The sequence below is a fragment of the Osmerus mordax genome, chromosome 14, assembly GCF_038355195.1.
Source record: "Osmerus mordax isolate fOsmMor3 chromosome 14, fOsmMor3.pri, whole genome shotgun sequence".
Lineage (NCBI taxonomy): Eukaryota > Metazoa > Chordata > Actinopteri > Osmeriformes > Osmeridae > Osmerus > Osmerus mordax.
This window is the reverse complement of record NC_090063.1, coordinates 5,100,250-5,124,384: the sequence shown is the minus strand read 5'-3', so window position 1 is coordinate 5,124,384 and position 24,135 is coordinate 5,100,250. Positions and strand designations below refer to the sequence as shown.

At 46.9% G+C, this 24,135-nt stretch overlaps 2 protein-coding genes across 3 annotated transcripts in view; one reads left to right on the top strand and one right to left on the bottom strand.

Moving 5' to 3' along the window:
• Window positions 1-489: 489 nt before the first annotated feature.
• Window positions 490-12,008, top strand: ark2ca (arkadia (RNF111) C-terminal like ring finger ubiquitin ligase 2Ca). Of its 2 annotated transcripts, none has more exons than XM_067250929.1 (8): window positions 490-650; window positions 8,034-8,346; window positions 8,578-8,706; window positions 8,968-9,094; window positions 9,562-9,666; window positions 9,937-10,032; window positions 10,263-10,366; window positions 10,598-12,008. In XM_067250929.1, the coding sequence occupies exons 1-8, from the start codon at window positions 515-517 to the stop codon at window positions 10,713-10,715; spliced, it is 1,128 nt and encodes a 375-aa protein (XP_067107030.1). In that variant the 5' UTR covers window positions 490-514; the 3' UTR covers window positions 10,716-12,008. The 2 variants fall into 2 exon arrangements, with proteins under 2 accessions (XP_067107030.1, XP_067107029.1); XM_067250928.1 differs by having other exon boundaries at window positions 8,575-8,706.
• A 3,978-nt stretch (window positions 12,009-15,986) lies between these two features.
• The window catches only part of LOC136956389 (lipoxygenase homology domain-containing protein 1-like), a 33,960-nt gene continuing 25,811 nt past the window's right edge, over window positions 15,987-24,135 (bottom strand). Inside the window, 8 exon segments of the mRNA XM_067250289.1 lie at window positions 15,987-16,467; window positions 16,576-16,731; window positions 17,034-17,172; window positions 17,774-17,944; window positions 18,234-18,419; window positions 20,642-20,819; window positions 23,664-23,781; window positions 23,870-23,997. Coding sequence (XP_067106390.1) covers window positions 15,987-16,467; window positions 16,576-16,731; window positions 17,034-17,172; window positions 17,774-17,944; window positions 18,234-18,419; window positions 20,642-20,819; window positions 23,664-23,781; window positions 23,870-23,997 — 1,557 coding nt within the window.

Below are 24,135 nucleotides of genomic sequence, written 5' to 3'. Positions count from 1 at the left end.
AAACTCATGCTGGTGGGTTTGAGGCTGGTGCAATCCTTTGCGTTGTGGTGAGAAGAGTGGCATATGGGGTTGGATTTTCGTGACCACCTCCCCTCCCCCGTCCACCTCCCCTACCCATCTGTTCCAATGCCAGACCCGACTCTTTAATAATGGTAGTGAAAGCTCTACAAAGCTGCTTGTATATAGACTACAAGTCTACAACCGATATATTATGGATATTTTACCTATTATTATTATCATCATTCACATAGGTCAAATGTCACGTGTTGACACAATAACAAGCTGCATATTTGTAAAAGTACAAACCCCAAACGAAAATATGATGACCATTTGACCATTTTTACTGACATCTCCACTACCTCTTTGTAATTCAGAAAAGACTCGTAGCCCTATACCCAGATCTGATTGGCTTTACTGGGTGCCACAGGAAGAAGGTCTTTGGCCGAGGTGTTCATTGATTGGTTCATTCTGTCTTTGTCTGCGAGGCAGCTGAGTGCACTGCGTGTGCAGTTGAATGTGCAAGGATTGGAAGGGACCATTTCCATGGACCATCTGTCTCGCAGGCTACTGCTACAACAAAGGACCCAGGATGGTGTTGGTACATGTCGGATATTTGGTTCTTCCCGTCTTTGGCTCTGTTAGAAATAGAGGTATGGTTATCTTTTTATTCTAACACATTTTCATGTTCTTGTCCGAGTCTCCGGACGGTTACGTAAATATTGCTTGCTACAGTAGCTAACGTTGGCTGTGCCAAGCAGCTGTCATTTGAGGCTGTGCGTTTCCGTTTAGCTAGCTAACTAGCCAGACAAGCTTGCTACGCTAACGTTAGACGGCAGCAAACAAACGATCCTGTTAGTTGGAGAATATTGCCATGTTACAATCGGGGTTTCAGTAAAGATTGTTAGCTAGCTAGTTATTGTTCTCATCATGTAGACACACGTCGCTAGCTAATGAGTATTTATTATTGAGGTACTCAAATTCCTTGCGTTGTCAGTCATATTGACCAGCCATCCTGTCACTCAAGCTGGCTAGCTGGCAATAAGCTGTTAGCCACTGCCTATACTAGCTAAATAGTTAGCGGTAGCTTGTACTATCTATAGCCAGTCAGTGGCCGATGTTTGGCTACAGTACAAACGGTCGCAACAACCAGCCTTCAGTGCAAGCTCTTCAAAATTATGAACGATAGATTTCATTTATGTTACGCTACTGTAGATAGCTAGCTACGGTCTAGCTACGTGATGTAGCTCACTAGTGTTACGGGGAATTTATCTCTGATCTGGCTGTGCTATTGTGTATTTCTGCCCAAGCAGCTGGTGAGCGAACACCAACATGATGCAATGATTGTTTACCCGCTTTGTATGGCAGGGATGCTATCATCAACGAGCCTTTGTTGAAACAATTACCCGACACTAAATGTAGTTTGCTTATAGACGAAGTACTGCTATTAATTATGAAATCAGGCAATTTATGAACGCCAGTGTTGAGTCCACAAGTGATTGGTACACATGGGCACTTAAGCAATGTGGGAGTCGGAATATTGTCATGTGAGATGAATGGCTTACGATCGGCGTAAAGCATCGCAATTTAGCCTAATGGTTAAACCCACCCTAAACGTGCTGAAAGGCCTCTCCACCATAAGACAAACATACGATGTTTTCAATAATTCTACTTGGAAATAGAACATTTACTGACATTTTGCTGGATCGGAATCACAATCACATAAGTATCCCAAATAGACCAAACATTCTCCATGCAGTAGGCTATCTGTGCTGATTATGTAATAATAGTATGACCTGCACTTAAAAAACAAAACAAAAGAAGACATGCAGTAGCACCAATGATTTCATTGTGCTTTTATTTGTGTTCTTTTTTCCTGTTTCATAGTATCGAGGCTGGCTCCACATTCCGCATTTCTCAGACCTTTGTCCCCCTCCATTGTGTAGCTAACGATCATCCTGCTGCTGTCTGCCGTAGCCTCTGCCTGTTCGCTGCATCTAGCTGTATTGTGAACCCCTTCTTCCTCATTTTCTCTATTCATCTGAAGACGACATTGGCATTTAAAAACAAGTTCCCTCTCATACCGTATCCTTCTGTGTAACAGACTAAAGAATAACACCTTCTTATAGAAAACAGTTTGTGTTTTATTTAAACTGTCATGTTGCTCTTTAGTAAATAACCCATTGTAGCATTTAGATTTTACTACAAAAATGTCATTGTGATTTTTCCCATTCAGTGTGGTTAGACTACATTCTGCTGTAAATTTCTGTAAAGTGGATACATTTTGTCCTGGTTCGATTATAGCCAAGCTTGATCGAACTCCTTAATAGTCCTTCTCCATTCCCTTTCCAAAGATGCATTGTACCAGCGTACTGTACATCCAAATTCAGACCCTGTACTCGTGTGACCTCTCACAAGCATACATTCATTCCCCGCCCACACCCATATACAAATTCAATCATCCCTAACAACTATTAACCAATTGGCTGATAACGACAATAAACGGCATAGCATATTAGCATGCTGCTATTTCCCAAATGATTTGTAAATTCCCACCTCCCATGGTCAGCTGCACCTGTTCTACTGTCTGGAAAGCTGGCCATAATCCTATTTATGTTTATAAACCTTTGTTCCGGGTAATTAAATGAACCCTGTTTAGCAAATCGGTGAGACTTAACTAAACCCACCGATTAAAATTCCCTTTTGTGGTCCACCACTACCATGCCCAACTCTCCCCCCCCAAACGCTGTCAGTCTAAATGCACAATGGCAGAATGCTATCCATTTTACAGGGATGTGTATAACCTTGCACTGCTGTAGTACAACCTTTTTAGAGTCTCAGAAATGTCTTTATTCTTTGGTTGTGGTTCTCTATCTCTCTACCTTAAGTTCTTTGTATTAGAATCCTAATGCATGATCATTTTATTTTCCAATTCTTTTGATTTTCAATTTTGACCTACACGTTTAGCGAACAGCAGATTCCAATGTTGATCTTTGTGTAGAGAGTTGTCCCTGCTGTACTGAACTGTGCTCTAGCATACACATCTACTCATTGGATGCTGCTTCTGTTCTGTTAACCCTACAGAGCATGGTCAAGCCTTGCCTTATGTCTTTATTTGCATGAAATTCTTATGATTATTATTACTATTATCGCACAGTGCCACATACACTAATATTTTCCAATAAAGACTGTAGTATTTTTCCTAACCTTCAGTGTGCTTTTTGCTGATTTTCATGTGTGTGTACCCCCTCCCCCCCTCCCTCCCTCCCTGTCACTGAGGCAGTCTCAGCCCCTCCTCCTCCTCCTCCTCCTCTCTCTGTGCTCTCATCTCTCAGCTCTCTTGTGGAGGCACTTCAAGGTGTATTTCTCAGAATCTCAGAATTAGAGATGGCCAAAATTCCACCACTGTGAAAACGCACAGTTCTGACTGAGACATGCAGACAAGGCTCCATACTCTCTCACTCCCTCCTCCCCCCCCCTCCCCCTCCGTCAGTACATACTCCATCTGTGTCTCACTCCTCTTGGTTCTTGTAGTTCAGTGGATGTCTTAGTGAGATACCGTCCACTCCCTCCCTCCTCTCATCCACCTGCCAGTCTCGGCCCTCCTTTAGCGATCGGTTGTCTCCAAAGTGCTTACCCCCCCCAGCGTTTAATATTCCGCAACAACGTTATCCTTACTGACCAATTGGCTCTTGATTCGTTTGCCCAATAATGACATTTGATGTCTTTTTATAGATCCGTGACCTGCGTGGCTGGGAGATTTGGCTCCTTTTTTACGATTTGAATTTTCTTTTTCTCTCCCTGAAGCAGGAATGATGCACCTTGAAAACCCTTTTGATGGCCATCACACATTACACACTGATCTCAGTCTGGTCCCAATGCTGCGAGGGTGAGGCCACTTCCTTCTGCTCTGGTGTTCTTGAACACAGCCTGCACACATCACAGAAGCAGCCCAGCTTTTGGAAGGGCTCCATTAACGATACAGCCTAGGCAAACAAAATAAAGAATTCAAATCGACAATATCAATTTCTTGAGGGGACGGGGACGACGACAGAGCACAGTGTGCTTGCTGAGAGCCTAGCTCCTGTTATCAAGCCACGTTTCTGGTAGCGATCACCCAGGAGTCTTCATACGTGACATAGAAGACGCATGTCTACGTGCTGGCCGTGACGGGGATGTTGGTGAGATGAATGCTCTGAGGGCAGGGCTGTGGGCCTCCTCCCGGGGGAATGTGATAAAGGTCATCCTCCGATTAGGAACCGGGCTTTTAGCCCAACCCCTACTTTCTGTTCACGTCAGTGGATGCATGTCTTTTTTAGCCGTCCTCGTAATAGACTCGTCAGCTTCTTTTGGAAACACACAGAGAACGCAAACTCGGAGGGTGGGGAACCGTTTGAGAGAAAAGCTCTTTCAAAGCTATTGTGTAAGGCAGCCTAATTGGCTTCAATGGCAGAAGGCCTAATTATATCATACATTAATGTGGCACATAAAGTCCGCTATTAGACAGGTTTTTTTTTTTACATCGACAGGGTGTCATGAGGTTGATGGGTGTAAGATACTGGCCGAACGTGGCCGGGTATTAATCACCTTGACCACTATCTTGTCCTGGTAAAGCCTGTAGAATACCAAGTAGCTGACTGTTCCATCAACTCACCCTGACAGTGCATGATGGCTGGAACACTTGGTCCAGTGGTGTCGTATAAAATAATGGGCACATCCTGTGCCGCCCCCTCCCTACGCTGCACATTTGATACAGGGTGTACAGCAACTACACTGCTAGAAAAGGGGCCTCTCTCCCCCTCTCCGCTCCATCGGAAAGCGTGGAGAGGTGCAGAGAGGCTGCGTCCGAGCCGCCGGGCTGGGCTAACCGATACTGCGCTGGTGTTCCCTGGCAGCTCTCCTAGCCTCCATGGCTGGGCAGGCAGACGTAGCGGGGGGCGGGTGGGGGATTATATTGGAGAGGAAGCAGCAGTGATTATTAAGCTGCAGAGATGAGATTGGGTGGAGGGAGGGGGAGGAGGGGGGAAGTCGAGGGAGAGAGGCACACGGATGGACGTCAGACTACTGCAGTCACGGGGGGGCGGGGCTTAGAGGGGCTGTCACTCAAGGCAGGGCGCCATGCCGCAGCAGCCGTGCGGTGGGGGAGGGGGCGATGGCGCAGAGAGAGAGGGGGGGAGAGAGAGGGGGAGGCAGAGAGGGAGAGGCAGGGGGGAAGCTGGGGGGGGGGGGCACCAGTCAGGAGATTTACGGTCAGTACTCAGACACAGGCTTCGAGCAGACAGAGAGAATCTGCAAGCAGACAGACAAACATACACTTAGTAAGTAACATTCAGAGATGTACACTAGTCCAGCTGTCTTAAGAGTGGTGCAGCATGTCAAATATTAATGCCCTGAGCCCAAATGATGAAGTCATGACTAACAGTCTGTGTTTATCCTCCATTGGCTTCCTGCTATTCATTGGGCTATCACACAATAATGACTTTATTTAGGTTTATTACGTTGTCTTATTAGAATTGACATTTTAAAATTGGGTTTCCATACTCGATGCGTCAACAACAATAAGAAATAGCGGAAGACTACAGTAGACGCGCTCTGGATAAGAGCGTCTGCTAAATGACTAAATGTAGACTAGGCTGGACCCTTGTGAAACAATATGCCCTCTTGAATTAACATTCATCCAATAGCCGTACCTACATGTCAAATATTGATCTAATTCTCAAGGCACGGAGTAAATAGGTATTCACAGATTGTGCTTGCAACCCTGGATTTGCATAATAAACTCAATTTCCATTTAAATTCAGTGGTTGACACACGGTAGGTTATGCGCTCAATATCATTCTACATAGAAACCAGTAGATGACTAAATGTTTATTGGAACCCTTGTTGTTGATGGGAACAGAGGAGTGGAGGGGGGGGGGCAAGCGAGGCCCACAGACCAATCTACCTTTTCTGCTCTACTTCTCCAGCCCGACATCTCTCCTGTCTCCACACAGCTCCAAGGTTCACTGACTTCCCACATCCCAAGGCTAGGTCTAATGTAGCAGAGAAAAACCATGCAAATATGGCCACGCTAGGTCTCTCTTCCACTTCTCTCTCGCTTATGTCATTTCTCTCTCCCTCACTTCTCTTTTCTCCTCTTCTGTCTTATTACAGAATAGTCACGTATGCTGCTACAGAATTAGACATGGATAAACTAGAATAAAACATATTTGATAAAATGGATTTGACCCTAAACAACCTCCTCGGTAGCTGTGACGTATTCCATCAAGTATGTAGGCCTACTGCGACCGTTCATATAGCTAGTGCTAAATTTACCTCGGGACATTCAACCAATCGAAATATCTTCACTCTCACTTGTCACAGGCTTAAATTAGAGTTGCATTTTGATAGACATTCCGAAGGCGTCTTTGTCATGCTGGTCGAGGGTCCTGCTACAACTCAGGCTGGGCCAGAGACTCAGCTGAGGAACAGTTCGGGACACCTGAGAATCTGGACCCTGCATGTGGGCCTGCCTGTTTCAGACGGACACAGCCACCAAAGCCTGGTCCTGTCTTTCACATGGGAGACATGTCTGCCGGTCTCCCCCCACACCCCCCGCCACCAACTCTGGTGTCTGTTCCAAGTCTCAGGCGGTTTGGGGGAACGTTCGGGGGGCTGAAGTAGCAGCTGCCTGCCCCTCCGGCGCCCCCACTCATCCCCTTCTTCCTCTTCCTCCTTTCCTCCTTCCTACTACCTCTGGGTGTAATGGATATTGATTGTTTGGCTGCAGTCCAGAGGCTTGCTGAATCAGCACAAAGTCCAAGCAGACCCTCCAAGGCTGTTGTCACTTCCTCTTCCTCCTCCTCTTCTCCTCCTCTTCCTCCTCCTGTCATGTCTGGCTCTCCCTATCTTTCGTTTATTCCCTCTCTCAGCTATTTTTCATAATTTATTTTCTCTTCACCCTCCCCCTCCGGTCTCCTCCACCCCCCCTCATCTCCCTTTATTCCTCCCCCTCTTCGTCATTTTCGCGCGGGGTGGGGGGTGGAATGTCCCAGGCATTCTGAGATGGAGGCTGGATTAGCTAAGAAGAGTCGTCCAACATGGCGGAATTATTTGCTGATCCTCCGAATATCAAGCTACAGAAATAGTACTAGGAGAGGCTGAAATGAGAGAGTACTGGGAAGGCATCTCCACCACAGTGACCTATCACACAAGCACTTCACCAAGTACTATCGCCAATCAGCTGTAGGGGGTTCAATTGACACTGAAGGGGGTCAATACTTACACAGCAAGTGGTCAAATATACATAGTCTACTGTATGTGGGTTGACCATCTAGTAGTCAACTTTAAACCCTCCATTTGTACCCTAAGACCCTACGGTTTACTACTATAGATACATTTAATCATGTATGTTATTTTTCTATGATTATTTATAATATAGTTTAATAAAATGTATAAATATATTAAATATAATTGAAGCCTTCGGACAATTTCTGTAGAAGAAAGCTGACATGTAAGCACATAAGCCCATCTCAGTATTTAGAAGTAAATACTTAATATTTAAAAAGTCAGTCATCAGATGGAGACAAAGGCCGGCCTCTGCCTAGTGACTCCCCACTCCCACTGACCATGGAGCGCTGCAGAACATGCGCTGGACAGTTGGCTCCAGCCTGGGGAGGGGTTAGAGGTCACTCTTTGGTTGGGGGGTGGGGGGGGGTCGTGTTACTCCCATCTGCTTTCACCATGTGTCTGTGTTCTCTTCCTGGGTGAGGTCACTTTTTCTGTTCTCTCTATGTGAATGATTGCTCTGACTTGAGTGAAATGTTTCTTGTGTGAGGCTGGTTCATGAATGTGTCTCCTTGCTTGCTCTGTGTTATTAGTTTTCTTCCGTCTGATTCTGTCTGAAAGTGATTCCCATTTCATTGTGTCTGATTGTGTCTGATTGCGTTCCTTATCCCTGTCTGATTGGCTGGAGTATGTTCACTGTCAGTTTCTGATTGGCCGGTGGTTACCCTTGCGCTGTGCTGATTGGCTGTGTGTATTAATCTCTCCCCCAGGGGCACACTTCACCAGGCATCAGCACAGCCATGCTACCTCCTGCCGACACTTTCACCTGGGGGCCACCCAGGCCCCCCTCCCAGGGGAATTTCCCCTAGGACACGCAGCCAACCACAACCAGCCCCCCCAGCCCGGCCCCCTGGCCCCTCACCTGGCCCCGGCCCATCACCCGCCCCTCACTGCCCTGCCAGCTCCCCCTCAGTTCCAGGATGTGCCAGCTCCCCCCTTCCTACCTCAGGCCTTACACCAGCAATACCTCATCCAGCAACAGCTACTGGAGGCCCAGCATCGCCGGATCCTCCCACACTCCAGGTACAACCCAGTCACTCTCTCTCACTCTCTCTCTCACTCCCTCTCTTTCTCTCTCTCACTCTCACGCACTGTACATACACGTGCGTGCTTGTGTCGTGGGAGATTGATTATGGGGTGGCAAGGCAAACTAGAACACTTACTCACAAACACACTAAACCACTAAACCACTGGAGTTTATGGATGTAGATCCGTCTGCAGGTATACTCATGTCTTCATGGTTCCTCCCAGCAGAAGAACACAGGAGCGCCTTCCTCTGAACCCTCACAGGCTACGTTCAGGCTACGAATATTCCCCGCCCCTCCACGTCCCCCAGCCAATCACCACGCAGCAGCCTCGCTACCTGGCAGAGGGCACAGACTGGTGAGTGGCAGAGGGAGATTAGCCCAGGTGCCTGTGGAGATGAGCGGCTGGCTGGCTGTCTGTCTGTCATGCCAGCTGGGCCAAGCTGTGAGGTTTAGATGTCTGTCTGTCTACTTAGGTGTGTGTATTTTTTAGGATGCTGTGTGTGTGTGTACAGTGATACAAACTTGTCACACAGGGTACTCTAACCTCTCTCTCCCTCTCTCCCTCTCTCGCTCTCCCTCTCTCCCTATCCCTCTCTCTCTCTCTCTTTCCCTGTAGGGACCTGAGTGTGGATGCAGGACTCTCCCACCACCAGTATCAGCTCCAGCAGCTTCCACAGCACTATCAGCATTACCTGGCATCTCCAAGAATGCACCACTTCCCCAGGAACAACTCTGCACAAGTGGTACGATCACCTTGGCTGCTACAGTTGACCTCTTCTTTAGTTTTTAGGGGGTTTAATATTGACCCAACAACCAAAACTATTCCACTAGGTTTAAAAGGAGAGGGGTAAACTAAACAGTGGATTAATATTTACCAAATATGCTGGAATTGCAGTTATTTTACTCTATTGGTTAAATCAGAGCACGAATAGTCAAAGTACGTTAAATGAAATGTATATTTAATGAAATTGCAAATGAATTAAATAAATGACAAGGCACACATATTACAAAAGTAGAGACTCCGTCCAGCAACTCCAGATTTTAGCCTATGAGAGGTGGGGGCAGGGTGACACCAAGCCTTACAAGTGTCATCATTATCTTTCTTTCGTTTTGTTATGGTTTTTAGAGTATTTTAAAATCACATCTACCAGACGGTTTGTATTTGGTTGTTCAATACCACAGACTGTTCAGTCTCTTGCTTCTCTGCCAGGTTGTGCATGAGATCAGAAACTACCCGTACCCCCAGCTTCACCTGCTGGCCCTGCAGGGCCTCAACCCCTCCCGCCATGCCTCGGCCGTACGGGAGAGCTACGAGGTAAACTCCACCATGACACACACCTGGCTAACAGACACGTCCCCTCGGTTACATCTGGGTCAACGTACAGTACGACCTCCTCACACACATGGGGTCTAGAAATCACAGCACATCCACCCAGGGATGACCTTATCCTGGTGCTGAATATTTATGCTGAGCTGCTGTATATGGCACTGCTATTTTGTGTCTGACTGTCTGGTCTTCTGTATGCTAAGTGATGTGCTACCGTCTGGTGTTTTGTACCTGACTCTATGTCCTCCTGTGACCCAGGAACTGCTGCAGCTTGAGGACCGGTTGGGTAGTGTCAGCAGGGGAGCAGTCCAGACCACCATCGAGAGGTTCACCTTCCCTCACAAATACAAGAAGGTACAGTGGCAGCCATCTTGTATAGACAGCGGCAACCATTTTAGTTCGACACGAACTTCGATTTTATTCATATTTACTATATTAAACAAGCAGGGCAAACGAAGTGAGGATGGAGGAAATGAATTTGAATCCAAATTGTAAATCTAAATAGATATTCAGTCATTAACCCTCTACTGACCCTGTCTCTTAGCAACAACACTAATGCTCCACATCTGGTATTGGGTTGACAGAGGAAGCCGGTGGAGATGAAAATCGGCGAGGAAGAAGAGGAGACGGACGTGGATGAGAAGTGCACGATCTGCCTCTCCATGCTGGAGGACGGGGAAGACGTGAGGTAAGGAGACACTGGGGGAAACCACCGCGGGGGGAAACGTGGACAGGAAAGCAGAGCCGATGTGGCATGTTTATATGGGGCTGTGGGAGGCTACCTAGACCAAGGTGCATTGTGACATCTCGTTTTCATGACATGACACACTCTCTTTCTTCTCTTCCTCTCACCCTCCACCCATCCCTCTCTCTACCTCTACCCCTCTCTCGGTGCCCCTTCTCTTTGCCCCCTTTCCAGGAGATTACCCTGCATGCACCTCTTCCACCAGGGCTGCGTGGACCAATGGCTGTCCTCCAGCAGAAAGTGTCCAATATGCCGAGTCGACATCGAGACGCAGCTTAATCCCGACAGCTGATGACCCGGGGGCGGAGCCTGGCCCTGTCGATCACCCTGGCGTTGTTCCTGCTCCTTCCCATCACCACCGCCCTGGTCCCTCCCCCTCTTGGGTGCTTTGCCAAATGTCCCCAGACGCGGTCGTGTGACATCATTGCCCTCAGACTCACGCTTCACTGAGCCTCCCCCAGGACAACCACAGGAGGGGCGGAACTGGAGACGCGCTCTCCGACAGATGAAGCACACCCCCTGGCGTAATGATACACAGAGAATGCTTTCTCTCTCTCTGTCACACAAACACACACACACACACACAGAAAGCCGTCTCTCTCACACATATACATGCACGAAAGGCTGTCTCTCTCACACACACACACACACACTGTATACTGTATACACAGGGTTATCTCGTAGCTTGCTGATTTCAGGTGGGCTGTCATTGCTGTTCGGCTGTTGTCCTGTAGGTAGCATGTTCTATAAGCCATGATCTAACACAGTAAGAGAGAAGACACTACACCACTGCCACCCTTCTACACACAGTCATTCTCACACAATTGAGCATATTCTGCCACAATAGACAGGGCGGGAAAGCAACATTTTCAACGTTGCCGCCATGTTTGCCTCCAGGTCATTAGTGGTTAGTGCAGTAGCAGACACAGTGATGTTTAATCATGGGAGCTCACCCACCCGGCTTTTTCTCTTTGCAATACAGTTGTACATTAGCTCTGAACTGGTGGTGTTGTGTCATTAGGACTGTGTTTTCTACCCCTGCTACTGTGTGTCAAGTGTGGGCCAGCCTTGGCCAGGGCTGCGTTCAAGGTCAGCTGTGAGGCCGAGAGACTAGGACGCAGGTTACAAAGTGTTTATTAACCAAATGCGTTGTTGTTATGCTGTTGGGTTACAGTTAGTGTTTGACCAATGTCTGGATATGTGTCGCAGACCTAAAGTTCAGGTTTTGTGTGTGTCATGGGTAAAATATTTGAATTATAGACGTTAGGGCCATTGCAGTGTTTTTAGAATACAAAGCCAAATTAATGGACATTTTCAAGAGGGGGGGAAGTAAAAAAAAAAGTAATAACATTTAAATAAAAAAATCCCCCTCTCCAATCAAGCAGTGCGATGTTAGAGTGAGGTCGAGTGCATTGTGGTTACTCGGAGGAGGCCCGATGCTCCAGAACCGGCAGCTCTTGTGCCCCGCCCAGCCTCTCTCAGCACAGGTGACGCAGGCTGAACAGTGTAGTGACATATGCATGTTTCAGTGTTGGCTTGGGCTGTTGTGTTAGCGTAAATAAAACAAAAACAAAAAAATGTACGGATGTAGGATGGGCGGGGGTGGGGGGTGGGATGTTGTCTGTGCATGACCTAGTTAATCTGAGCTGTGACTATCTTTCTCAACACTAACAAACAAACAAACAAACAAACAAACAAAAAAAAATGAGCACGATGTCAGTGACTGGCTGTCTCCCTGACCCGTAGCGTGTGTTTATCCTGTCCCCGTGGCAGCGATGGAATCCTGTTGTGATGTTTACCTTATTGCCTAAAGAACAAGCACATGTGATGATAGATATAGCAACAACCTCTTTCTTTAGTATTGCATTTGCGTTTTTGGTTTCAGTATATTTAGATATATATAAACAAACACGCTGTGTTTTGGACAGTGAGGAGCTTGTGTGTTATAAACTTGTGTTTTTTTTGTGTGTGTGTGTGTGACAGATCTCCCCTTTGTGGTTGCTATGCTGGTTGCTATGCTGTATTGCTAGAACAACAATGTAGAATGTTGTGTGATGGAGATGGTGTCCCACTCACTGTGCACAAGGACTGGACAGGCAGGGAAGGGTTAACACGTGGAAGTACAGTCGATTAATGGGGGAAAACTGATTTGTCTCCTTTCCCCTACTTTTCTGTAATGAATAACTATTAAACCACGATGTATCAGTGTGGGCCTCACTGATCCTTATCCTGTAGTGGATGTTTTGGATTGTAACATCCCTCAACTGTACCCATTGCACTGAAGACTCAGAGTAGTCTAACAGATTGGGACACAGCCCACAGGTCCTATTGACCTGGTAGGCTGAGGGATCCTTGCCACAGTATTGGGACATGGCCTGCCGGTCCCTGTGCACTGTCAGTGGAGATGCTGCCTTCTCCTGTAGTGGAGTTTTCTATGGGAACTGTTGATAGTTTACACAGGGTGTTGTCAGTTGAGATGCCTTAAGTATTTAACAATCATAATTTATTACTAACTGTAGATATTGTGGGTACGTATTTAATTTTGTATAGTTTTTTTTGCAATTGAATCATAATTTATTTATTTAGAAATAACAACTGAAAAAAATATGATAAAAAAACAATTACCTCATTTTTGCATTGTTTTAATGGGAATGCTTTGCATGCAGTTGTTTTTTTGTTTTTTTTTCTCCCCCGAGACTAAAGTGTAAGAAGCCCTGCTGTTTTATAACCCTGAGTCTGCTGTGATATGTTTACTATCCTGGGCTCCTCCGCATCTGAGCCCTCTCTGTCTCTCTCTCTCTCCTTCTCTCTCTGTGTTCTGTCAGCTCTCTCTCTCTGCTCTCTCTTTTCTCTATCCCTCTTGCTCCCCCCCCCTCTCTCTCTATCTCTCTCTCTTTCATGTGGTGCTGTGGATCCTGGTTACATTCCATTCAATGCAAATTTTCTCTGATCCCCTATGCTGTGATCTTGGTGGACAAACTGCAATGGAGTGAAAGTTTTTTTAGTTTTTGTTGTTAGTTTGATTCATTTTGTTCTCGTCTCGTTTTGCACTCGTTAGTTTAACCAAGGGAACCCTCTCACTGGCATAATGCAGTTACGATCGTAGAGCTCTCATTATGATAACTATTATTGATATTATATCATAGTCTATGATATTGTATACTTTGTCATTTCTCTGCTTCTCATTCTCTACCTTTCAGTTCTACCCTCTTAGCATCGTCTTTCTTGCTTTATCTCACCATACCCTGTCCCTGCTTTCTTCCTCTCTTGCTGTCCCTCTATCTCTCTGTCTCCTGATATGTCTGTTCCTTCTATTTCAGAGCAGCTTGTAGTTCTAAGCCAATCAAGTGCCTCGCTTCTAGTGTCAAGAGATATTTCCATATTAGATTTAAGTTATGGCTCAATCTCACGAAAGAGTAGAACTCATATTCCCAGAAACCATTGTACCAGGAGGGTGTAGAGGCCTACACCATGGCACAGTGGTACACTGGTACTACTGTAGTTATAATGAAAAGCACTGTCCCCTCGCTCCCTCTCTCCTCGACTCCTTCTTTAAGGAGTATACCGGACAGGTGATCTCTCCTAATGAAGGGGGAAACATGGGTTGGCACCATGTTGCTTTTACTTACCAAATACTAGATCAGTTAGGCTACCACATTCCAACACAGAGCATCAAGTGTACAGCAGGTATATTTTTACCAATTATGGATGTGGAAATATTTCTAAGACAGAGGCATCTTTCACTGTGTTCTTCTTAACAAACCCCACATCCACGATTCTCTTCTTCAATGTATCGCCATCACCCTCCCTTTCCTTCTCTCTTTGTTTCGGCTTTTTCTCTGTTTCCTCTCTCTTTTCTCTGCTGTGTGTGACCCACCGTCCATCCCTCTGCTCAGAACCTTCCAGTATGTTCCTCTCCCACCGTCTGCTCTCTGGGGAAACACAGACACAGAGGATTCTAAAGCACAACCTTTCTAAAATGCATGTTTTTTCTCAGGTTTGAATATACTCTCAATGGTAAAAAAAAAAATATATGGTAAAAAAAATATTTGCAGATATACAAAGAATACTAATATTACAGAGGATTAATCTTTTGCTGCTGCTTGCATCTAAAAAAAAAAAGAAAATGAAGAGAAAATATCCCAAATATAGTGCCAGTGAAAGGGCTGCCGCCATCTTTGTACGAAAACCTGCTGTTTAGCTGTGACTGCGCAATGTTTTTCAATATAGGATATTTTATGGGAGAGTAGAATTATTTATCATTAATATGAAAGCAATAGCTCATTAATGATGCTAAGTGTGTTGATAAAGAGCTGAGTGAGCATTATGATGTGTAAAATGTTAGAATTCACATTTGGTGGAATTTTGTACTTTATTATTTATTAATACTAATAATAATGGTTTTAAGGAGTTGCATCGCTAAACCCAAACTGTTGTTTTTTTATTTGTATTTTATTTCATGGCTTGTATATTATCCTTTTTGTATGTGCTCTTTTTGTAATAAATTGATTAAAATGGCCTGAATTTGTGTAATAACTGTCTATTAAATCAATGGACGTTTCCCAAACACAAGAACACATTTCTAGTTGTATTTCAATCAAGGTCTATATATCTCCAAAAGCCACTCCTTGCTCCCTTTCTGCACTGGTTAGCACCACTAATCAGGGTTGGAACATATCGAGAGGAGAAAATTAGACCATAACGTTTGTAAAAAATGTATAAATAAGAAAACTGTTCATTGAGAATGAGAAGCACAAGATTACACCCACAACCTTACCACAGCTATTAAGTGGGAATAAATGGGGATTTTTATACTTACTGTAAGTTGCTCTGGATAAGAGCGTCTGCTAAATGACAATGTATTGATAGACACGCCGAAAAATAAGACATGTCCTACATTGCTGTCTAAATGACCGAAGCTTTGCTCTTGTCTCTGTACAAACGTACCAGGCCTGGCTACTGAGGGGCGATGGTTGTTATTGGGCAAAGAATGTTTGTGTGCCATGTCAGATCGAGGCCACCCTGACCATGTTTCACCTCCACCTGTACAATGTTCTAACTATACACACATAAGACCCTATAAGAGAGCACATCACTGAGCTAGGCTTCAGAGACATAGGGTAGGAGTCTCTGCTTGCAAGCAGCAAAGACATTCTAAATAAAATCACATATTGTGATTCCGTTGTCCAAATTCAACAGGTGGAGGAAAGACTTCCATAACACAGTACAAAACAATTATTTTATAAAAAACCTCCGTCACATCCAAGCAGATAAGGACTCATCATCCCTGACTCTGAAACTGTTCATTACATTACAAATGGTGGCACGTAGGTACACAATGTAATCATGGCTTGTCCTCGACCGACAGGCTGCAGAATGGGATACCTAGTACTCAAATAAACTCTTACAAAACAATTCATCAAAAAATAAAAGCAACTTTTAACTTAAAAGTTCCTGAGATCTCAACTTTGTTGAGGTAATGAGAATCCCTAAAGGTCTCCAGTAGACCAGAGCTCTTCTCCAGTCAACGTGTTTGTGGTGACTCTCCTGCCCACTGGGGGTCTCAGTATTTGGGGTACAGAACCCTGAATATCTTCCCGTCCGCCCTATTGGTGTCAAGCCACTTCCCACACAGGAAGATGGTGGTGACCCCATTGGCCGTGTTGGTGATCTCCACCCGGTCTAGCAGCCAACCAGGAGAGAGACGTGAGTTATCATGTTCCACCTTCACCCGCAACAACTCCCCCATGTCCAGCATCTCCAGCAGGAATCGGTCCGTCTGCCCACGCTCAAACAAGTTCCGGAACTTCTGCCGCACTGGCCGCTGGCCCGAGTCACCGTTGGAGCCATAGATGGTGAGGAAGACATTGGCGTCGGTCCCGGCACCCTTTTCGTCGCCAGTGATGACAATGATCTCATACTTGACAGGGACAAGGCTGCGGGCCTTGCTTGCGAAGCTCTCCATGGCCTTGCTGCACTCAAAGGTGAGGAACTCATCCCGCTTGGGGGTGAGGGGGATCGGGGCGTTGCAGCTGAAGATGAACCTGCAACGGGAGGGAGGGAGGGAGGGAAGACAGATGTGTTTATTGCATGTCTGAGGTTACTGTGAGGTGAGACATGTACAGGTCATAGGTGAGGCAACAGTCACCCACTTGTTGCCTAGCTCCTTCTCTGTGATGACAACCTCCTCCACAATCCAGTAAGCCTCGCCTTTTACTTTCTTCCCGTCCTTGGGGGTGTGGCCAAGACAGATGCTGGCAATGTCACCCAGGTTCTTGGAGGAGAACTCAAACTTGTCCACACTTCCCCTGAGACCAATGAAGAAGAAACACATGATCCATGAGCTGTGTCTTCTATGATGTTGTTAACTAACTTACCAAATAAAGCCTTTACTTCAGTTTGGTAAGTACCTCCAATTTAACTAGGGAAGGAGAGTTTATCAAGGAGAGTGCAAGTTGGTTAATAAACTCATACTTGCAGTACCCGACCATGGTATAAGAAAACTGAGGAGGGGGAGGAGAGGGAATGAAAGAGAAAGAGAAACATTCTGCCCTAATTTTTCTGAGCAAGCTCAGTCCGATTCACTGAACCAATCTCAAGACCAGCGTACCGCAGAAAGCGCTTCTTCTTTGAAGTGTTCTCCATCACAAATTCTTTTGATCGCCCCTTCTTTCCCTCGAGTGCAATCCAGACATTCTCTTTGGTTTCTGCCTCGTCCATATCTGCCGTCGTGGTCACAATTTCATATTCTTTGGAGAGGGAGCAGAAACGCAGGTAAAGAGCTCTCCTCAAATTAACACTTTTGAAGCAAATGTCCCGTAGGACCAAACAGTAGCTTTCCTCCACACCAAATACAGCAGACAGACCTCTGGTTTACAGTCAAATACGACGTTCTCTTTGTCATGGAGTGTGATTCTGTTCATTCGATACAACTATTTTAGAGCACGACACTCAGGATGATGGACAAACAATGCACTTGTGAAGTCATTCAAAGGTTAGCCAAGGGGAAAAACATATTTAGCTTGTTCTTTTAACCCTTGGGTTATTTTCGGGTCATTCTGACCCATCAGTCATTGTGCCCCACCGTCGTATTGCAACAACCGCATACAAAAACAAAGTGTTTCAGACCCCCCACATTGCGAAGGTTAAAAGAAAATGCTTTTTATTTGTTTTTGTATTGGGTCAAATTGGGTAAACACAACGATGGTTCGTTGTGAACCTTTGGGTCATGTGACCCGAAGACAGCACAAGGGTTATAGACGTTGAGACAGACTAGTGTGTATCAGCTTTGACAGCTGATCTGTGAGTGCTACAGTGGCTCAGTGTGTGTGTGTGGGTGTGGGATCTTACTGGTCTTCTCGTTCAGGTCCAGGATGTCGTTGTTGGCGCACGGCAGCTCCCTCATGAGCTGCCCGTCGTCCTCGTTCTTGGCCAGCCAGCGGTCGCAGGGGAAGCGGAAGGTCTTGTCCAGCGTCTCGTCCCTCACGTCCACGTACTCCAGGTGCCAGCCGGGAGCGGGGCCTGGGCCATGCAGGAGCACACAGGAACCAGCGTTCAGTTGAGATCATAACAACCTTTTAGAGGATTATAATTCACCACCTAACAGGCACATGTCATCCATATCATTTCCATTAAATGAATCAATGATTGGGTTCATGAGCCCTTTAGATGTAGAGATTGCATTGCTTTTTGTTGAACGAAGAAACACAATGGAGTCGTGTTGAGACAATGACATCATGGCAGACGATGACATCATTGATATGACATGGACATGCCGTTATGGTCCTCCGCTGGTCTCTGATTGGCCCACCTGAGTTGTCGTGCCACACCCGGACTTTGGAGAGTTCTCCCAGGCTGAAGACGTCGGGAAACCGGAACGTGTCATTCTGCTTCCTCTCAAACTTGTTGGACTTGTTGCATTCCTTCAAGGCCAGCGTGCCCGTGTCTCCGTTCTCCCCGAACACGATGAGCCACACGTTGGCGTCGGTGCCTGCCCCTATGGAACCCACATACAGACAGACTGGATGGTCATCACCAGACCTGCCCCTATGGAACCCACATACAGACAGACTGGATGGTCATCACCAGACCTGCCCCTATGGAACCCACATACAGACAGACTGGATGGTCATCACCAGACCTGCCCCTATGGAACCCACATACAGACAGACTGGATGGTCATCACCAGACCTGCCCCTATGGAACCCACATACAGACAGACTGGATGGTCATCACCAGACCTGCCCCTATGGAACCCACATACAGACAGACTGGATGGTCATCACCAGACCTGCCCCTATGGAACCCACATACAGACAGACTGGATGGTCATCACCAGACCTGCCCCTATGGAACCCAAATACAGACAGACTGGATGGTCATCACCAGACCTGCCCCTATGGAACCCACATACAGACAGACTGGATGGTCATCACCAGACCTGCCCCTATGGAACCCACATACAGACAGACTGGATGGTCATCACCAGACCTGCCCCTATGGAACCCACATACAGACAGACTGGATGGTCATCACCAGACCTGCCCTTATGGAACCCACATACAGACAGACTGGATGGTCATCGCCAAACCTGCTTCCAATACGGTACCACATGTGATGTCAAAAACTTGGGGTACATTTGATTTGAATCACATGCTATAACATAACCAGTGGGAATGTCCTTAGTAGTGTTGACTCTGAGATAAAAGATGGGCACCTCAACTGTTTTCAAAAGATGGGTCTGGTCGCAACACCTCTTGTCTCATAAGGAGCATTCCCCTTCCTTCTAAACCTTATCCAGTCTAATGTTTATCCCTCTTATCAAGCCCTACATGGACTGCAAAGAATCCATTCACCAATAAACACTCTCAAACCTCCAATTTCATCATTATGTATCAAAAAGCCTTTTCATCCAGTAAACGTCCCAGAACCGATAACAGACGTCACCTTCAGACTTCAACTTACTCTCACTACCCAGACATCCTTGGGAGTAAAAAAAAACCCAAATCAATCAATTTGCCAATAACACACAGCTTTCACAACCTACATTTCGCCAGAGCACACGTTATGTGAGTGTGTGACCCCTCCCCCACCTAGCCTTTAACCACCTCCCTCCTCGCAGCCCAGGAAACACACCGAGAGAGAAAGCAAATCCAAATGCGTAATACTCCGCAGTGCCTCTGTGATGCTGTGTGTGTGTGTGCCCGGGCTGTGTGCGCGTGCCTGTATGCGTTAGTCTCTAAGCGTATATCCATGCCTGTGTATATATCTGTTTGTGTCGTTGTGTGTGTGTCTGTGTTGGAGAATTGTCGGTATGTGTGCGTGCGTGTGAGACAGCCAGCCTCATTATCCCTTTCCAAGCCTCTGTGCTAGCAGGACCACGTCCTCACTTCCAGTAGCTGCCAAGGGCACCTGGAGGAGGCCTTTGAAGTCAACTCAGACACCTAGCCGCTCTACAGTGTCAATCAGCCGGGCTGCCTTACCGCTGGGAGAACAGGAGAGAAGCCTCGCCACACTTTGAGAGGAGGTTCTATTCATTATACCACACTAGTCAAGTCTAGCGCAATCTGTTATTCTGTATTCTGTCGGTGAGAGAGCTGCTCCTCTTTGTAATAAAGAGCCGTCCTCCGCAGGGACGGAGACACAGGAGGTGAGCATGAGGGAGGAAGAGGGAGACCAAAAAAGAGATGGAGAGAGAGATGGGGGGTGGAGGGGCGAGGGAAAGAAACCGGAGGGAGAGTGAAAGAGAGAGACGGACGGACAGAGAGAGAGAGAGACAGAGAGAGACAGAGAGAGACAGAGAGAGAGAGGTAGAGAGGAAGACATCCTCACAGCCACATCAAAGCCCCACTGGTTCAAGGCGAACTCAGTATGGATTTGGTGCAGCAGTGTTATAGTGTATCACAAGGAAAGAAGCTTTATAAGCAGTCCTGATAGGGCTGTACATCATAATCTTATAAATGTTCAGTGATGAGAGTCAATGCTTGGATAGATAAAACAGAACATACACGTATAATAATCCATAGACGTGCTCACATATTCAAATGTTCATAGATATACCATACATAGATGTGTACAGTGTGTCAAAATGTTTGCAGATATCATCGATATGCTTGTGTCTCCTAATCTCCATGGATGTGTGGATGTGAATGGATACGTGTGTTCGCCTGGCACCACGACCTCCAGAGACGTAGCGGACCAACATGGCGTCCGACTGACCTGCCACGTCACTGGTCTTGACCTGGACGGTGTAGGTGGTCAGCTCAACCATCTCCTCCTCGTCCACCACCGCGGCCATCTCACACACCATGGTCCTTTTAGAGCCTTTGGTCCTGGACAGCCAGTCACCGTAGCTGAACACCGACACTTCCTCCGTGGTCAGGTTGCGAGTGATGATCTTGGGAAAGGGCACATGGATACAGCTGTTCTATTGGGAAATTCCACTTTTGCTTGTGAGGTTATGAGAATCAATGTATGGCTCAAACCAGACCGGCATAAACTCATTCGAAGAGTATTAGGTATGCTGTTAATGCTCCCCCCCCCCCCCCTCCCCCCCCCCCCCCCCCCCCCAAAAAAAAAAGAACTCTTGGATAAATTAAAACACATGGAAATCAATGCAGATCTGGACGTGAGTATGCATGTCATATGCTATGCAGTAATCCCTGTAGAGCATCCCTTCCTTATGTGTTTGTTACCTGCCATGGCGGTGTGTCAGTCAGAATGGGATTGTTAAACAGGGCTGAAAGGTTAGTGTTCAAGAGCACCAGCCCTGCCCATCCTCCAGCTCCAGCAAGGTCAGGGCTGCATGGGCTGGCAGAAAGACCATGGCAAAGAACAACATTCTCACTCTATGTAATGCATCTTTTATTGGGAATATCCTTTGTTATTGTATTGTTTGTGGGTAGGTTCCAAAATCACTCTCAAGAACAAAATAGGGATGATTGTGAAGACCTGTGGGAACATTGTAGGGAGGTACAGCAGGCTGGCCTGTACCAGCTGTACCAGACCGGCCTGTACCAGCTGTACCAGGCCAGGCTGGTGGCCTGTACCAGCTGTACCAGACCGGCCTGTACCAGCTGTACCAGACCGGCCTGTACCAGCTGTACCAGACCAGGCTGACCTGTACCAGCTGTACCAGAACGGCCTGTACCAGCTGTACCAGACCAGGCTGACCTGTACCAGCTGTACCAGACCAGGCTGGCCTCTACCAGCTGTACCAGACCAGGCTGACCTGTACCAGCTATACCAGACCAGGCTGGCCTCTACCAGCTGTACCAGACCAGCTGACCTGTACCAGCTATACCAGACCAGGCTGGCCTCTACCAGCTGTACCAGACCAGGCTGACCGAGACAGCAGACAAGGTGTGCATGTCTACCGAGCAAAAAGCTCAATATGATGTGGTAGCTATGGGGAGTCTTGGGGAAAATATGGTCTACTGTTGGCTCAGTTGGCTGAGCGGTGAGGGAATCGGGCTAGTAATCCAAAGGTTGCCGGTTCGATTCCCGGTCATGCAAACTGACGTTGTGTCCTTGGGCAAGGCACTTCACCCTACTTGCCTCAGGGGAATGTCCCTGTACTTACTGTAAGTTGCTCTGGATAAGAGCTCTGCTAATGACTAAATGTAAATGTACTTTAGGGGGTGTGCACGGTACTCATGATCTATTGTAATTTTTATAATTTGTATGAATTGATATCTATGATGTCCGCTATTGATGATATTGTTGTTCCTTTGATGTGTTTTAATGTGTGTCTACATGTTCAGTGCTGAACAACAAATTGCCTTTCAGAGAACGATCAAGTTTTCTACTACTACTACTACTACTCAACCCTGCAGCCTCCAGCACCAACACCAACACCAACACCAACCAGCACCCAGCCTGTAGATCCTATCTCCAGCCCTGATCTGCTTGTGATGCTGCACGTGTACAGCTCTCTGGGTCACACCAAGGACGTGCACACACAAAGGTAGTCCCCCCCCTCTCTGTCTGGTCTGTCTGTCTGTCTCTCTCTCTCTCTCTCTCTCTCTCTCTCTCCTCTCTCTCTCTCTCTCTCTCTCTCTCTCTCTCTGTCTCTTCTCTCTCTCTCTCTCTCTCTCTCCTCTCTCTCTCTCTGTCTCTCTCTCTGTCTCTCTCTCTCTCTCTCTGTCTCTCTCTCTCTCTCTCTCTGTCTCTCTCTCTCTCTCTCTCTCTCTCTCTCTCTCTCTCTCTCCTCTCTCTCTCTCTGTCTCTCTCTCTCTCTCTCTCTCTCTCTCTCTCTCTCTCTCTCTCTCTCTCTCTCTCTCTCTCTCTCGCTCTCTCTCTCTGTCTCTCTCTCTCTGTCTCTCTCTCTCTCTCTCTCTGTCTCTCTCTCTCTGTCTCTCTCTCTCTCTCTCCCTCTCTTTCTCTCTCTCTCTATCTCTCTCTCACACACACACACACACACACACCCCTCTCTCTGTGCTAGCTTGTTGGCTAGATGGGTCTTGACTGGCCGGCCTGTCAGAGGACATGTGTGTTTCTGTCTGCAGACAGGAGGGAGACAGCTCTAACCAGGACATGTCTGTTCCAGCAGAGCTCAGAGACATCATGCCAGACACAGACACACAACACTATCTCTCTCCCTGAGAGGGCGAGAAAGCAAGAGAAACGTCTTTCTCGGAAAATGACGCCGGGATATGTCAGCTTTAATCAACAGCTGATGGAATCGGTTCATCATACATTTCTCTTTGATGTGCCATGGGGCTGAACCTGTGGCGTAATGATCTGGACCCTGTGTGAGCTTCTGATGCCAGGGCCGACAGTGACAACTGCAGAAGTGGGTCAATAATGTCACATGCTACTTAACGACCCCAGAGAAACTATGACCCGACTGTGTCGCACTGTGTGAGACTCTCGTGTCTCTGTGTGTGTGTGTGTGTGTGTGTGTGTGTGTATCTTTGTCTGTGAATTATGAAGTGACCTATCGCCTGCAGGCACAGATCAGTGTGTCTGTGTTAGGGTCGCTATCTGTCTATCAGTCTGAGTGTGCGTGTAGGAGCGCTAGAGTGCGTGTGTTGTGTTGTGTTGAAGGCATTGATGTGTCACTCATACTGGAGAACACAATTATCAGTGGAACAGTGGTACAGTGGCAATCAATTAATCAGCACTCCGTCAAAAATCTTCAGGACTGTTCGAACTGTATTACAGTTTCAAAATGGATCAGCCAGTGTGGCCTTGGTCTCTCTGATATAGATCAGTCATGTGACACTCGGCCCGTGCTGACCTGATCCAAGAACCAGTCTGGTCGGCTGCCCGTCCCATCGATACGGACCCTCATCTTCCTCAGGGGAGCGATGTCATCGATCTCCAGGTTGAAGGTGTCCTCCTGCCCACGCTCAAACCTGGCAAGAAGAAGAACGCTGTGTGTGTGTGTGTGCAGTGTGTGCGTGTGTGTGTGTGTGTGTGCTGGAGGGTGCGCGTGTGTCCTACCTATCCTCGTTCTTCTCCAGGTGGATCTCCTCTGCGGTGCCGTTCACTCCAAACACGGTCATGTAGATCTGGGTGTCACTCCCTGCGTTCTGAACGTCGCCCGTCACCACGGTCACTTCATAGATGATCTGGACACACAACAGAGCACGCTCTTAGTACAGGGAACATACATGTGACCAGAACGTGTATCGATGTGACAGGATATAGGTCTCTAGCGACACGAGACTATATTAGTTACAGCATGTCTGTCTGTCTGTCTGTTTGTG

Excerpts from the sequence above, each read along its gene's own strand:
- ark2ca (XM_067250928.1), top strand. The coding sequence starts at position 515 with ATGTGCAAGGATTGGAAGGGACCATTTCCATGGACCATCTGTCTCGCA. Across the intron at positions 8,707-8,967 it reads CTGGCAGAGGGCACAGACTG|GGACCTGAGTGTGGATGCAG; the intron begins GTGAGTGGCAGA and ends CTTTCCCTGTAG. Across the intron at positions 10,367-10,597 it reads GAGGACGGGGAAGACGTGAG|GAGATTACCCTGCATGCACC; the intron begins GTAAGGAGACAC and ends CCCCCTTTCCAG.